General features: G+C 54.7%; 1 protein-coding gene across 1 annotated transcript in view; it reads left to right on the top strand.

Moving 5' to 3' along the window:
* Nucleotides 1-12,500, top strand: part of fcho1 (FCH and mu domain containing endocytic adaptor 1) — a gene marked incomplete at both ends in the record, with an annotated part of 22,188 nt that overhangs the window by 9,353 nt on the left and 335 nt on the right. The window contains 12 exon segments of the mRNA XM_084436178.1: nucleotides 1,242-1,340; nucleotides 1,481-1,577; nucleotides 3,134-3,254; nucleotides 3,973-3,997; nucleotides 6,454-6,505; nucleotides 7,342-7,514; nucleotides 7,646-7,670; nucleotides 8,721-8,777; nucleotides 9,843-9,894; nucleotides 10,811-10,932; nucleotides 11,034-11,240; nucleotides 11,243-12,079. Of these exon segments, the coding sequence (XP_084292304.1) occupies nucleotides 1,242-1,340; nucleotides 1,481-1,577; nucleotides 3,134-3,254; nucleotides 3,973-3,997; nucleotides 6,454-6,505; nucleotides 7,342-7,514; nucleotides 7,646-7,670; nucleotides 8,721-8,777; nucleotides 9,843-9,894; nucleotides 10,811-10,932; nucleotides 11,034-11,240; nucleotides 11,243-12,079 (1,867 nt within the window).

Genomic DNA, 12,500 nt, shown 5'->3' with positions numbered 1-12,500 from the left:
CCGGAACAGTTTCCAAGGAAACGCTTATCAGAATGAAAGAATGGTGCTATATTTGCCTATGAAATGGTGATTGGAATCCTTTTGACCAATTACCTCCTAATGGCTGGTGGTTGATGTGTCCATGATTATAAGTGGGCAGACGAGCAGGAGTTGTGCCATGAAGACAAAGGCTTGGAGTACAATTAAATGGTAAATGGACCGCACTTGTATATAGCACTTTTATCCAAAGCGCTTTACAATGACCTCTCATTCACCCTTTCACACATAGGGCCTTTTCCAATACCAAGTACGCCCAAGTTGGGACTTGCGTCCTTGCTAGTCCGGACTTGGGAAGTTCTCATCAGAGGATGAACTCCCGAGGACGAGAGGACGCAGGTTCAGTCATTCAGCAGTTGGAACAGCAGCGTCCTTGTTGACATCACGTTCTCGTCTTGTTTTGTGTGGACACCTGCAGCCGCCATTGCTAGGATTTTGAAAAGCGTTTTAAACTTTTTTTTAAAGTAAATATCTTTACGTTTTCATTGCTTTTCATGCGGATAATTACCACCATTGAAACCAATTATGTGGCCGTTTTATCCAAATAACGTCTGTTTCTACTAGTTTAGATAGATTATTTAGACGGTCATTTTCAATGGTGTTGCCCATACAACCGTTAGCACAGCTGCTTGATGCGAAATGATTTCTGGGATATCTGTCTGTCTCAAGTCCACACAAGTCTGCTCCCATGCATCCTCCATAAAATGGGCGGAGCCAGAACACATCCTGGCATTCGATGCGGACTTGGGACTTGCGTACTTTTGAATTGGAACAGTACTTGGGCTCCGGCTGATGACTTTTCACAAGTTCACAAGGACGGACAAGTACGCATACTGGAAAAGTCCCGTACATTCACACACCAATGGCGGCAGCTGCCATGCAAGGTGCTAGCCTGTCCGAGGACACTTCGACATGTTGACAGGAGGAGGCGGGACTTGAACCGCCGACCCTACGATCATTGGACGACCTGCTCTACCACTGAGCCACAGCCGCCCCGGATGAATTAACCTGCGTCTGGGGATGCTCCTGACAGGGTTGAGTCTGGGTATTCCTCTGACAGGGTTGAGTCTGGGTATGCTCCTAACAGGGTTGAGTAGTATCTGGTCCCTCTGTTCAGAGTGTGAAACTGAACCCCAACGTGTGCTGTGTTTATGGGACCGCGCTGCTGCATTTAAACCTGTCGTCGTGTCGTCCTTCTCCTGTAGAAGTTCCAGGACATCGAGGAGGCCCACCTGAAGCAGATGAAGCAGCTGATCAAGGCCTACTCACACTCCATAGAAGACACCCACGTCCAAGTGGGACAGGTAGGTGAGGCCTACCAGGCTGCCGTAGGACACCATGTCAACAGCCTGGCGGAGCAGGGTTTAACGACCTCAGGACAGTCTACTAGAGCTGCTGTATGATTGGTCCGGGACATAAGGGGTGTCCCTCTGTCCCTGCCCAGGTCCACGAGGAGTTCAAGCAAAATGTGGAGAACATCGGCATAGAGAACCTCATCCAGAAGTTCGCTGAGCAGAAGGGCACGGGCAAAGACAAACCAGGTGACCAGTTTTCTCTATCGAAAAACAAACGGACGATACGCGTTCCTCTTCTACTCGCTAACACGCTAACACGCTAACACGCACAACAAACAGCCCTCGCACCCACGCACACGCACACACGCACAACAAACAGCCCTCACGCACACGCACACACGCACAACAAACAACCCTCACACCCACGCACACGCACACACACCCACGCACACGCACCCACGCATAACACACAACCCTCACACCCACGCACAACAAACAGCCCTCACACCCACGCACAACAAACAACCCTCACACCCACGCACACGCACACACACCCACGCACACGCACAACCCTCACACACGCACCCACGCACAACAAACAGCCCTCACACCCACGCACAACAAACAGCCCTCACACCCACGCACAACAAACAACCCTCACACCCACGCACACGCACACACACCCACGCACACGCACAACCCTCACACACGCACCCACGCACAACAAACAGCCCTCACACCCACGCACAACAAACAGCCCTCACACCCACACACAACAAACAGCCCTCACACCCACACACACGCACCCACGCACAACAAACAGCCCTCACACCCACGCACACGCACAACAAACAACCCTCACACCCACGCACCCACGCACACGCACAACAAACAGCCCTCACACCCACGCACACGCACCCACGCACAACACACAACCCTCACACCCACGCACACGCACCCACGCACAACACACAGCCCTCACACCCACGCACACGCACCCACGCACAACAAACAGCCCTCACACCCACGCACACGCACCCACGCACAACAAACAACCCTCACACCCACGCACACGCACCCACGCACAACACACAGCCCTCACACCCACGCACACGCACCCACGCACAACACACAACCCTCACACCCACGCACACGCACCCACGCACAACACACAGCCCTCACACCCACGCACACGCACCCACGCACAACAAACAGCCCTCACACCCACGCACACGCACCCACGCACAACAAACAACCCTCACACCCACGCACACGCACCCACGCACAACACACAACCCTCACACCCACGCACACACACCCACGCACAACAAACAGCCCTCACACCCACACCCACGCACCCACGCACAACAAACAACCCTCACACCCACACCCACGCACAACACACAGCCCTCACACCCACACACACACCCACGCACAACAAACAACCCTCACACCCACACCCACGCACAACAAACAGCCCTCACACCCACGCACAACAAACAGCCCTCACACCCACGCACACGCACCCACGCACAACACACAACCCTCACACCCACGCACACGCACCCACGCACAACACACAACCCTCACACCCACGCACCCACGCACAACAAACAACCCTCACACCCACGCACACACACCCACGCACAACACACAGCCCTCGCCGCGGCATAAATAACCCAGTATGACTTTCACAGCCGGTCCCCAACTAAAAAACAAAGGCAGATGGTTTAACTCTGTGTGCGCCCGTGTGTTCCCGTCACCCGTTCGCCCGTGCTGAGCGGTCTGTGTGTGTGCCACAGCTCTGGTGGGGTTCGAGGAGTACATGACGACAGCTTTGGCGCCGGAGGGGGCGAAGAAGAGCCGAGGAAAAGCCTTCAGGATTCCTGGACTGGGGAAGAGGGATAAGGAGCCAGACTCAACGTGAGGAGGGCGCGCACACACGCGCACACACGCACATACACACACACGCACACACACACACACACACACACACATCCACGCACACACACACACACACACACCACTGTTCATTTCCTCCACCAAAACTATGACGAAGATTATTCATCGACAACCTTTATTTAGTTATCTATATCTTCTCTATTACAAAACCTGTGATGAAATCTATTGATATTTTCGTCAACAAATAAAAACTAGTCGAAAATGTTAGGGAGGGACGATTTGAGAAGAGATCCAATCAGAATGTAGAGAATTCTGTGAAAGTCGTGTCTCACATTGAAGAAACAGTCAAGGAGAGAGCATAGAAATGTTATTCAGTAGCTTTGTAGATGTTTGGAAATTCGAGAGAAATGGTTAAATAACGCATTACATTTTAACTAAACCCATTTGATTTTAGTCGACTAAATCTACTGTAGATTTAGTCGACTAAAATCTTTGTTATTTAGTCAACTAAAATAGACTCAAGATGAGATGAGATTCAGATGACAAAAATAAGACTAAAACTAAGTAGCATTTCAAAAGAGTATGACTACAACTACATCCAAATTTGCTGTCAAAGATAACACTGATGCACACACACACACACACGCACACGCACACACACACACACACATACAGACCCAGATATGAAGTCTATGTCTATTGTAATGTCGCTAACCTTAACTGTGTGTGTTTCATTCAGGGATTCAGCATTGACAGAAGCACCGGTGAGTATCAATACTAAACCTCTCACCCAGGCTGAGTATCAATACTAAACCTCTCACCCAAGCTGAGTATCAATACTAAACCTCTCACCCAAGCTGAGTATCAATACTAAACCTCTCACCCAAGCTGAGTATCAATACTAAACCTCTCACCCAAGCTGCTGGAAATCCTTCATTTATCATCTCAGCTCAAACAGCGCTTCTGACGTCCCTGAGAGTGGGCTGATCAGACAACACAGACAGAGAGAGAGAGAGGGAGGGAGGGAGGGAGGGAGGGAGGGAGGGAGGGAGGGAGAGAGGGAGGGAGGGAGGGAAGGAGGGAGAGAGAGAGAGAGGGAGGGAGGGAGGGAGAGAGGGAGGGAGGGAAGGAGGGAGAGAGAGAGAGAGGGAGAGAGAGAGGGAGGGAGAGAGGGAGGGAGGGAGGGAGGGAGAGAGAGAGAGGGAGGGAGGGAGGGAGGGAGGGAGAGAGAGAGGGAGGGAGGGAAGGAGGGAGAGAGAGAGGGAGGGAGGGAAGGAGAGGGAAGGAGGGAGGGAAGGAGAGAGAGAAGGAGAGGGAGGGAGGGAAAGAGAGGGAAGGAGAGAGGGAAGGAGAGAGAGAAGGAGAGAGAGAAGGAGAGGGAGGAAGGGAAAGAGAGGGAGGGAGGGAAGGAGAGGGAGGGAGGGAAGGAGAGAGAGAAGGAGAGGGAGGGAGAGAGAAGGAGAGGGAGGGAGGGAGAGAGAGAGAAGGAGAGGGAGGGAAGGAGAGAGAGAGAGAGGGAAGGAGAGCGAGAAGGAGAGGGAGGGAGAGAGAGAGAGAAAGAGAGAGCAACCAGCAATCATATGTGTGACAATGACGCGCCAGTGAGTGTCGAGTTACCCAGTCTATTTCTGACCTTCTCAGAAGAGGGGTTTGAGGTGGGGTGTAGTTTGGAGGTGGGGTGTAGTTCTGAGGTGGGGTGTAGTTTGGAGGTGGGGTGTAGTTTGGAGGTGGGGTGTAGTTTGGAGGTGGGGTTTGGAGGTGGGGTGTAGTTTGGAGGTGGGGTTTGGAGGTGGGGTGTAGTTTGGAGGTGTGGTGTAGTTTGGAGGTGGGGTGTAGTTTGGAGGTGGGGTTTGGAGGTGGGGTGTAGTTTGGAGGTGGGGTTTTGAGGTGGGGTGTAGTTTGGAGGTGGGGTGTAGTTTGGAGGTGGGGTGTAGTTTGGAGGTGGGGTGTAGTTTGGAGGTGGGTGTAGTTTGGAGGTGGGGTGTAGTTTGGAGGTGGGGTGTAGTTTGGAGGTGGGGTTTGGAGGTGGGGTGTAGTTTGGAGGTGGGGTGTAGTTTGGAGGTGGGGTTTGGAGGTGGGGTGTAGTTTGGAGGTGTGGTGTAGTTTGGAGGTGGGGTGTAGTTTGGAGGTGGGGTTTGGAGGTGGGGTGTAGTTTGGAGGTGGGGTTTTGAGGTGGGGTGTAGTTTGGAGGTGGGGTGTAGTTCTGAGGTGGGGTGTAGTTTGGAGGTGGGGTGTAGTTTGGAGGTGGGGTGTAGTTTGGAGGTGGGGTGTAGTTCTGAGGTGGGGTGTAGTTGGGAGGTGGGGTGTAGTTTGGAGGTGGGGTGTAGTTCTGAGGTGGGGTGTAGTTTGGAGGTGGGGTGTAGGTTTGAGGTGGGGTGTACCTCAGCGGCCCAGTACCCTTTCTAACAGACAGGTGTTACACATAGGAAGAGAGGAGACAGAAAACAGAATCAGATTATATAAGAAGCCAGCCACCTAGGCCCTAGGAAGACTGTTCTATTACCACCTAGGCCCTAGGAAGACTGTTCTATTACCACCTAGGCCCTAGGAAGACTGTTCTATTACCACCTAGGCCCTAGGAAGACTGTTCTATTACCACCTAGGCCCTAGGAAGACTATTCTATTACCACCTAGGCCCTAGGAAGACTGTTCTATTACCACCTAGGCCCTAGGAAGACTGTTCTATTACCACCTAGGCCCTAGGAAGACTGTTCTATTACCACCTAGGCCCTAGGAAGACTGTTCTATTCAGGTCATATTCAGCCTGGCTGTCCCTGGTGGGGGGGCGCTGTGGACGCTGTGAGTGGCTGGTTGTCCCTGGTGGGGGGGGGGCTGTGGACGCTGTGAGTGGCTGGTTGTCCCTGGTGGGGGGGGGGCGCTATGAGTGGCTGGCTGTCCTTGTTGGGGGGGCGCTGTGGACGCTGTGAGTGGCTGGTTGTCCCTGGTGGGGGGGGCTGTGGACGCTGTGAGTGGCTGTGATCGTGGTTGGGGCAGGGGAGCTGACTCTGACCACATGGGAGAGATAGGTGTTTCTGTTTGGGAGAGATAGGAGGTGTTTCTGTTTGACACGTTCATCTGTGTGTGCCTGACACCCTCTCTTCACGTGTGTGTGTGTGTGTGTGTGTGTGTGTGTGTGTGTGTGTGTGTGTGTGTGTGCGTGTGCGTGTGTGTGTGTGTGTGTGTGCGTGTGTGTGTCCGTGTGTGTGTCCTGCTCACACAGAACTCCTCCCTGGAGGTGGACGACGAGGGCTTTGTCATCCGTGCGGACCCCGGTCAGAATGATATCCTTTCTGAGGAGGAGCAGACGCTCGGCGTCCAGAGAGGGCGCGGCCCCCCCGGTGGTCCACACACACCACCTCATCTCCACACCCCCAAAAAACAGAGTCCCCCGAGGGGAACGCGCCTCCCCTAATAAGGCACTTCAGGCGGTGTCAGATGAAGGGAGCATTAGCCCCCGGCCGGGAGAGACTTTTAACCCTTTCGATACGACCACGTCACCGGCAACATTTAAAAAAATATCTAACAAATATTTAATGATATTAAAAAAATATCTAACATATTGAGAAACTGCGCTTTCTAGTATTATAAGGAAAATCCAATTAATATTCAAAATGTTGGTTGTGAGGGCGTGATGGCACCCTTCCTCTTTTTGTTGTCATCGCCGTGTCTCCTCGGAGCAGTCGTTACACACTCGGGTCGAGCCCGTTAGCTGACACATACACCCTCGCTATATCTGTCTCTCGACTGGGTACAGTGCGCCAGAACACACACACACACACACACACACACACACACGCTAACCTTACGTGTCAGGGTTTTGAACATAAAACTGACAGGAAGGAGGTTGAGACGAGGGAGGTTGCGGCTACAGGATGTTGTGGTTGGCTGTCTTTAGAGACACCTCTGGCACACGTGCGCACCAGCGAGTAAGCAGAAAAGGCTCTGAAAAACAGGTCATGTGACCGTAGCGTACAGTAGGTGTGGTTGACCGCTAGCCTGCGGGTACATAATCCCCCCCCCCCCCCCCTCCCCTTAGTCCTGTCTCCATGGCCACAGCCGAAATGCTACCGGCTCCTTGACAGCCCTCTCGCCCTCGCACGCTGCTCAGAGAACAAGGAGAACAACTTCTACTCCAGCGACTCGGACTTCGACGACGAGGAGCCCAAGAAGTTCCACATCAAGATCCGGCCGGTGGGCAGCGGCGGGCGCGGAAACCCCGCCGCCAGCGAGAAGGAGCTGAAGGCCACGGTGGGGGCGCTGACGCTGCCCCCCAACAGAGGGGTACGCTGGCAGGAGGCGTCGTAGGGGGGGCAGACGGGGGACTCTGTAAGGCGTGTAAATCTGTTATCGCGGGCGGATTTGAAACACGCCGTGTGTTAAACAAGTCGAATCTCCTTTTCTTTGTGTTCCAGGTGTCAATCAAGCGGCATCTCTCCAGTAAGTCGAGTTCAGTGTGCGTTTGTCTGTGTGTGCTTCTGTTTGTGTGTGTGTGGGTGTGTGTGTTTATCAAATGAAATGAAACTTTATTTGTATAGCACATTTCATACACAGAGGCAAAAAAACTTCACCGAGGGCGAAACGAGACAATCGAGCTCCTGGAAAATGTTTGTCTGTTGGCTTAGAACATTTAGGCCTGGTTCAGTCAACACAAGCTACGCTGACGCGGCTGTGAACGCGGCTCTACGCGACTGGTTCATTCACACGGGGGTCGCCGCCTCGCGTCAGCGCCCCTATCGGTTTGTGTGTGAAATAGCGCTTGCGCTCGCGTAAAGTTACACGTTTCTGCACGACACACGTTGCTACGCAAGGACGCGTCAACGTCACCCCGCGTAGCCTTGCGTAGCTCGCGCTAGCGTAGCTTGCGTTGACTATGAATGGGCCCTTACAGAGCAATAAACGTGGGCTAGTAATAAGAGACATGAATATCAGTAGAGTAGATAAAGTTACAGAGATGTTGCCTACATTTTTTTATTTTTTTTAGATGTTTATTTCAGGGACAACATACAAATACATTTGTCTCCTTAGAGAGAAGATGCATTGTACTAGATTATAGCTTTTGCTATTTTCCATCTCCAGTCCCAAATACATACAACAATACAATAAAAATGATGCAATAAAACATGCATTCGTACATGGTCGGGCATGATGGGATATTTAAGTGTATCATAAGGCACAATAAGCACTTAGCAGACAGACTCCTCAGGAATGTAGAGTAAACTAGGTACAGCCTCTAAGCAGAAGTGGAGAGACAAGCAGAGAGACAAGAATAAAAAGAGAGAGGGGTGACATGATGGGGACAACCGGTGACACATACTGCAGCGGGACGGAGCTGGACACGAGGACGGCAGGGGGGTCTCTCCAGGGGACACAGGGGGACATTAGGAGGACCTTAACCAGGAAAGGAGGGCGGGGGGGGGGCTCTACGGGACATGGGTGTAGTATAAGATGTATGCTGACCTCTGACCCCTCTTGTCCGTCTCTCCGCAGGAAACTCCAGCACCAAGGGGCGTTCAGAAGGGGAGGGGGAGGGCGCCCCCCACAGGGGTGAGTCGGCACACTCCGCTGGAGAAGCTTCTGCAGTGGAGCTTCTTCTAAGTCAGCTTGATTTGTCACGTGCTACATCACACACCGAGTCCTCAGACAGAAACACAATGAGCAGTGACATGTTCTTCCGTTGGCTCCTAGAGCAGCATAGAGGTCCACCAGCCTCTGACATGTACATCCATTCCTCTGACTGATGGGGAGAAAGACTCTAAACCAGGCATTCCCAAACTGTGAGGCGGGCCTCCCCTGGGGGGAGGAAATTCAGGGGAGGCGCGGAGGGATGGTTAGAAAAGAAAGAAGGAAAAACATGTTTTTTTATTTTAGAATTTTCTACGGTTTGTATGAATGAAACGTGATTTTAAAGTTTTTTTTTTTTTTTATGGACAAATTTGAGGGGTTGGGGGGGGCGCGGGTGTGTCACTGTTTTCAGAGGGGAGGCCCACATTGATGGAGTTTGGGAACCCATGATCTAGGAACTATATTTCCAGTCTAGTCTGTGAACAGAGGACACATCTGTACGGTATCGATGTACAAGCCTCTCCTTCTCCTGACACATTCCTACCAGCCTGAAGTGTCTTTTCGTCGAGAGACTTTTTTGCTTCTTCTGTTTTCTGTGCATATCTCTTGAGGTAACTGACCCTGGAGGAATAACGCCATCTATTTGTCACGCCTCAACTCAATCACCACGCGGGATTAGCTGAGTGTGGTTCTGGCAGATGTGAGATGCTATTTGCGGAGGGGTGACCCCCCTGAGTGGGCTAGCTAAGGCTAGGGAAATGAGCCAACGGGATTAACAACGAGTACATGATTAAAGTAGTTAGATGAAGCGCATAATGGCCGCTGTGGTGTAGAGAGGCCCGGCTAATGGAGGGTGTTCGTCACGGGGAAGGTAATGGCCGTCGCGGATCTGACCTCTGACTCCTCGCACCACACACTGATTATGGCTGATTGGGGAGCAGCCCTGGAATGACACGTCGCTTGTGTGTGTGTGTGTGTGTGCGTGTGTGTGTGTGCGTGCGCGTGCGTGTGCGTGTGTGTGTGTGTGTGTGTGTGCATCCTTTACAGAGGGAGATCAGGACGGCCTACACAGATCCACCTCCAGTCCGGATCACAGCAGGTGAATAGATGCCTCTCTCCTCTCCTGCCTCCTCTCTCCTGCCTCCTCTCTCCCACCTCCTCTCTCCCGCCTCCTCTCTCCTGCCTTCTCTCTCCCGCCTCCTCTCTCCTGCCTCCTCTCTCCTGCCTCCTCTCTCCTGCCTCCTCTCTCCCTCCTCCTCTCTCCTGCCTCCTCTCTCCCTCCTCCTCTCTCCTGCCTCCTCTCTCCTGCCTCCTCTCTCCCACCTCCTCTCTCCTGCCTCCTCTCTCCTGCCTCCTCTCTCCCTCCTCCTCTCTCCTACCTCCTCTCTCCTGCCTCCTCTCTCCCACCTCCTCTCTCCTGCCTCCTCTCTCCTGCCTCCTCTCTCCCTCCTCCTCTCTCCTGCCTCCTCTCTCCCTCCTCCTCTCTCCTGCCTCCTCTCTCCTGCCTCCTCTCTCCCACCTCCTCTCTCCTGCCTCCTCTCTCCTGCCTCCTCTCTCCCTCCTCCTCTCTCCTGCCTCCTCTCTCCCTCCTCCTCTCTCCTACCTCCTCTCTCCCTCCTCCTCTCTCCTCCCAACGTGTGTGTTAGCAGCAGGGGGCGGGGAGGCGGAGCCAGCAGGGGGTCGGACAATAACACTGCATCACACAGCGCGTGATGTCATCCGCGGAAACGCTCGCCGTGTTTTCCGCCGGCTCTAGACAACAATTAACCCGCCCCCGCTGTGCACCTCCCTCTCTTTCCTTCACCCCACCCCCTCCTCATCCCTCCCCCTCCCTCTCTTTCCTTCACCCCCCCCATCCTCATCCCTCCCCCCCCCCCTCATCCCTCCCTCTCTTTCCTTCACACCCCCCCCCCCCTCATCCTCCCCCTCCCTCTCTTTCCTTCACTTCACCCCCCCCCCCCCTCATCCCTTCACCCCCCCCCCTCATCCCTTCACCCCCCCTTCATCCCTCCCAGGCTGAGTTCTACTGCCTCAGGCTCAGACAGTCTCTTCGGTCCCCCGCTGGAGTCCGCCTTCAAGTCCAACAGCTTCGCTGGCCGAGAGCAGCTGAAGAGCGCTTTCGGTGCCTCCTCTGAATGTAAGTGTAACTGTGTGTGTGTGTGTGTGTGTGTACGCGGTGCAGTGCATATCATAAACCATTTAAGCGCTGATTTTGCATACCGACCGTGTCTCCCTCAGACGCCGCCTTCTCCTCCGACTCCTCCTCTCCCGAGAACGTGGAGGACTCTGGCCTGGACTCGCCTTCCCATCAGCCCCTGGGGCCCTCCCCCGAGCCGGCCGGCTGGGCGGCGTGGCCGGGCGCCGCCCAGAGCAAGGAGGGAGCGGGCAGGCCCGCCGACCCCTTCCTCGCCGCCTTCCGAGACCCCTCCCCCGGGCGGGGCCCGCACTCCGGGACGACCCGGCGAGCATCTGGGCCACGGCCCAGCGGTCGCCGCGCCCCCCGCCGCCTCCCGAAGCCGAGCCCCCGGCCGTGCTCTTCCCCGCCTTCTCCCAAACCCTGGCCCCCCCGGAGCTGGAGCCCGCCGTGTGGAACTGTAAACACATCCCCCCCGAGGACCCCTTCCTGGCCGCCTTCGACAGGCCGGTCTCCCAGGAGGCCCCGCCCCCCGCCGCCGACGCATGGGCCCCGCCTCCGCCGCGCCCGTCCCGGGACGGCAGGGGTATGGAGGTCCGGGGTGACCCCTTCTCCGTCTCCCTCTCCGACAGCAAGACCCTCCCCTCCTCATCCTCCTCTTCCTCGCGCAAGGAGAGGGACAGGAAGCGGGACCGCAGCGCCCCGCCCCCGGACGCTCCCGACGACCCGTTTGCCATCACCATGATTGGCAGCCCCACTCACCAGTCGTCCCTGGCCGCGGTGGCGGGGGTCCCGGCTCACAGCGGTGGCGGCGGCAGCAGACTGACCCCCAGCTCCGGCGTTAGCTCCGCCCCCCACGCCCCGCCCAAGAAGGAGCCGGCCGTCTGGAACTCTGTCCACAACCCCTTCAGTGAAGCGGGGCCGGCAGCGCCCCAGGCCCCGGGCGGGGCAGGGGCGGGGCAGGGGGCGGGGCAGGAGGCGGCCAGGAAGCAGCGCTCCCAGGCGTCGGACGGCGAGCCGCGCAGGAACGGCCCGCCCCTCACGCGCCACTCGGGACCCCAGGAGGACCTGTGCTTCTCCACGGACAAAGACCAGGACTGCCTGGACCTGAACGGGCAGCAGCCAGCCCGCGCCGGGGGTCCACACAAGGGTACGCCCCCCCCGCGCCGCGCCACACACACACGGCGCCCGCGTCCCGTTCGCAGTTTATAATAGTTTCGCTTTTTTCATTAGTTTTTATTTTTATATCGTTTTAACTTTTTGTTTTCAATTTCAGTGTAGTTTTGATTAGTTTTAAAGCAGGTTTGCTAGTTTAGTTTATTTTATTTTTTTTTGAAAATGCTTAGTTTTAGTTTAGTTTTTATTAGTTTCAGTATTAGTTTTAGTTTTTTTTTTCTTCTGCACTAGCCTCATGAGACCATCCTGATCTCGTGAGCTCATGTTGTTTCACTCTGCGTGAAACAATCCATCAGGCGCACGTCAGGTTACTTCTGCGCAGGGGCACAGCTAAAGAACATGGAGGATAGATTTCATATCCACCCAAAATACTAGGCTTATGTATGAAATGAAAA

This window comes from Borostomias antarcticus (assembly GCF_949987555.1).
Source record: "Borostomias antarcticus genome assembly, chromosome: 3".
Lineage (NCBI taxonomy): Eukaryota > Metazoa > Chordata > Actinopteri > Stomiiformes > Stomiidae > Borostomias > Borostomias antarcticus.
The sequence above is the reverse complement of the archived record's forward strand: the minus strand, read 5'-3'. Positions and strand labels throughout refer to the sequence as shown.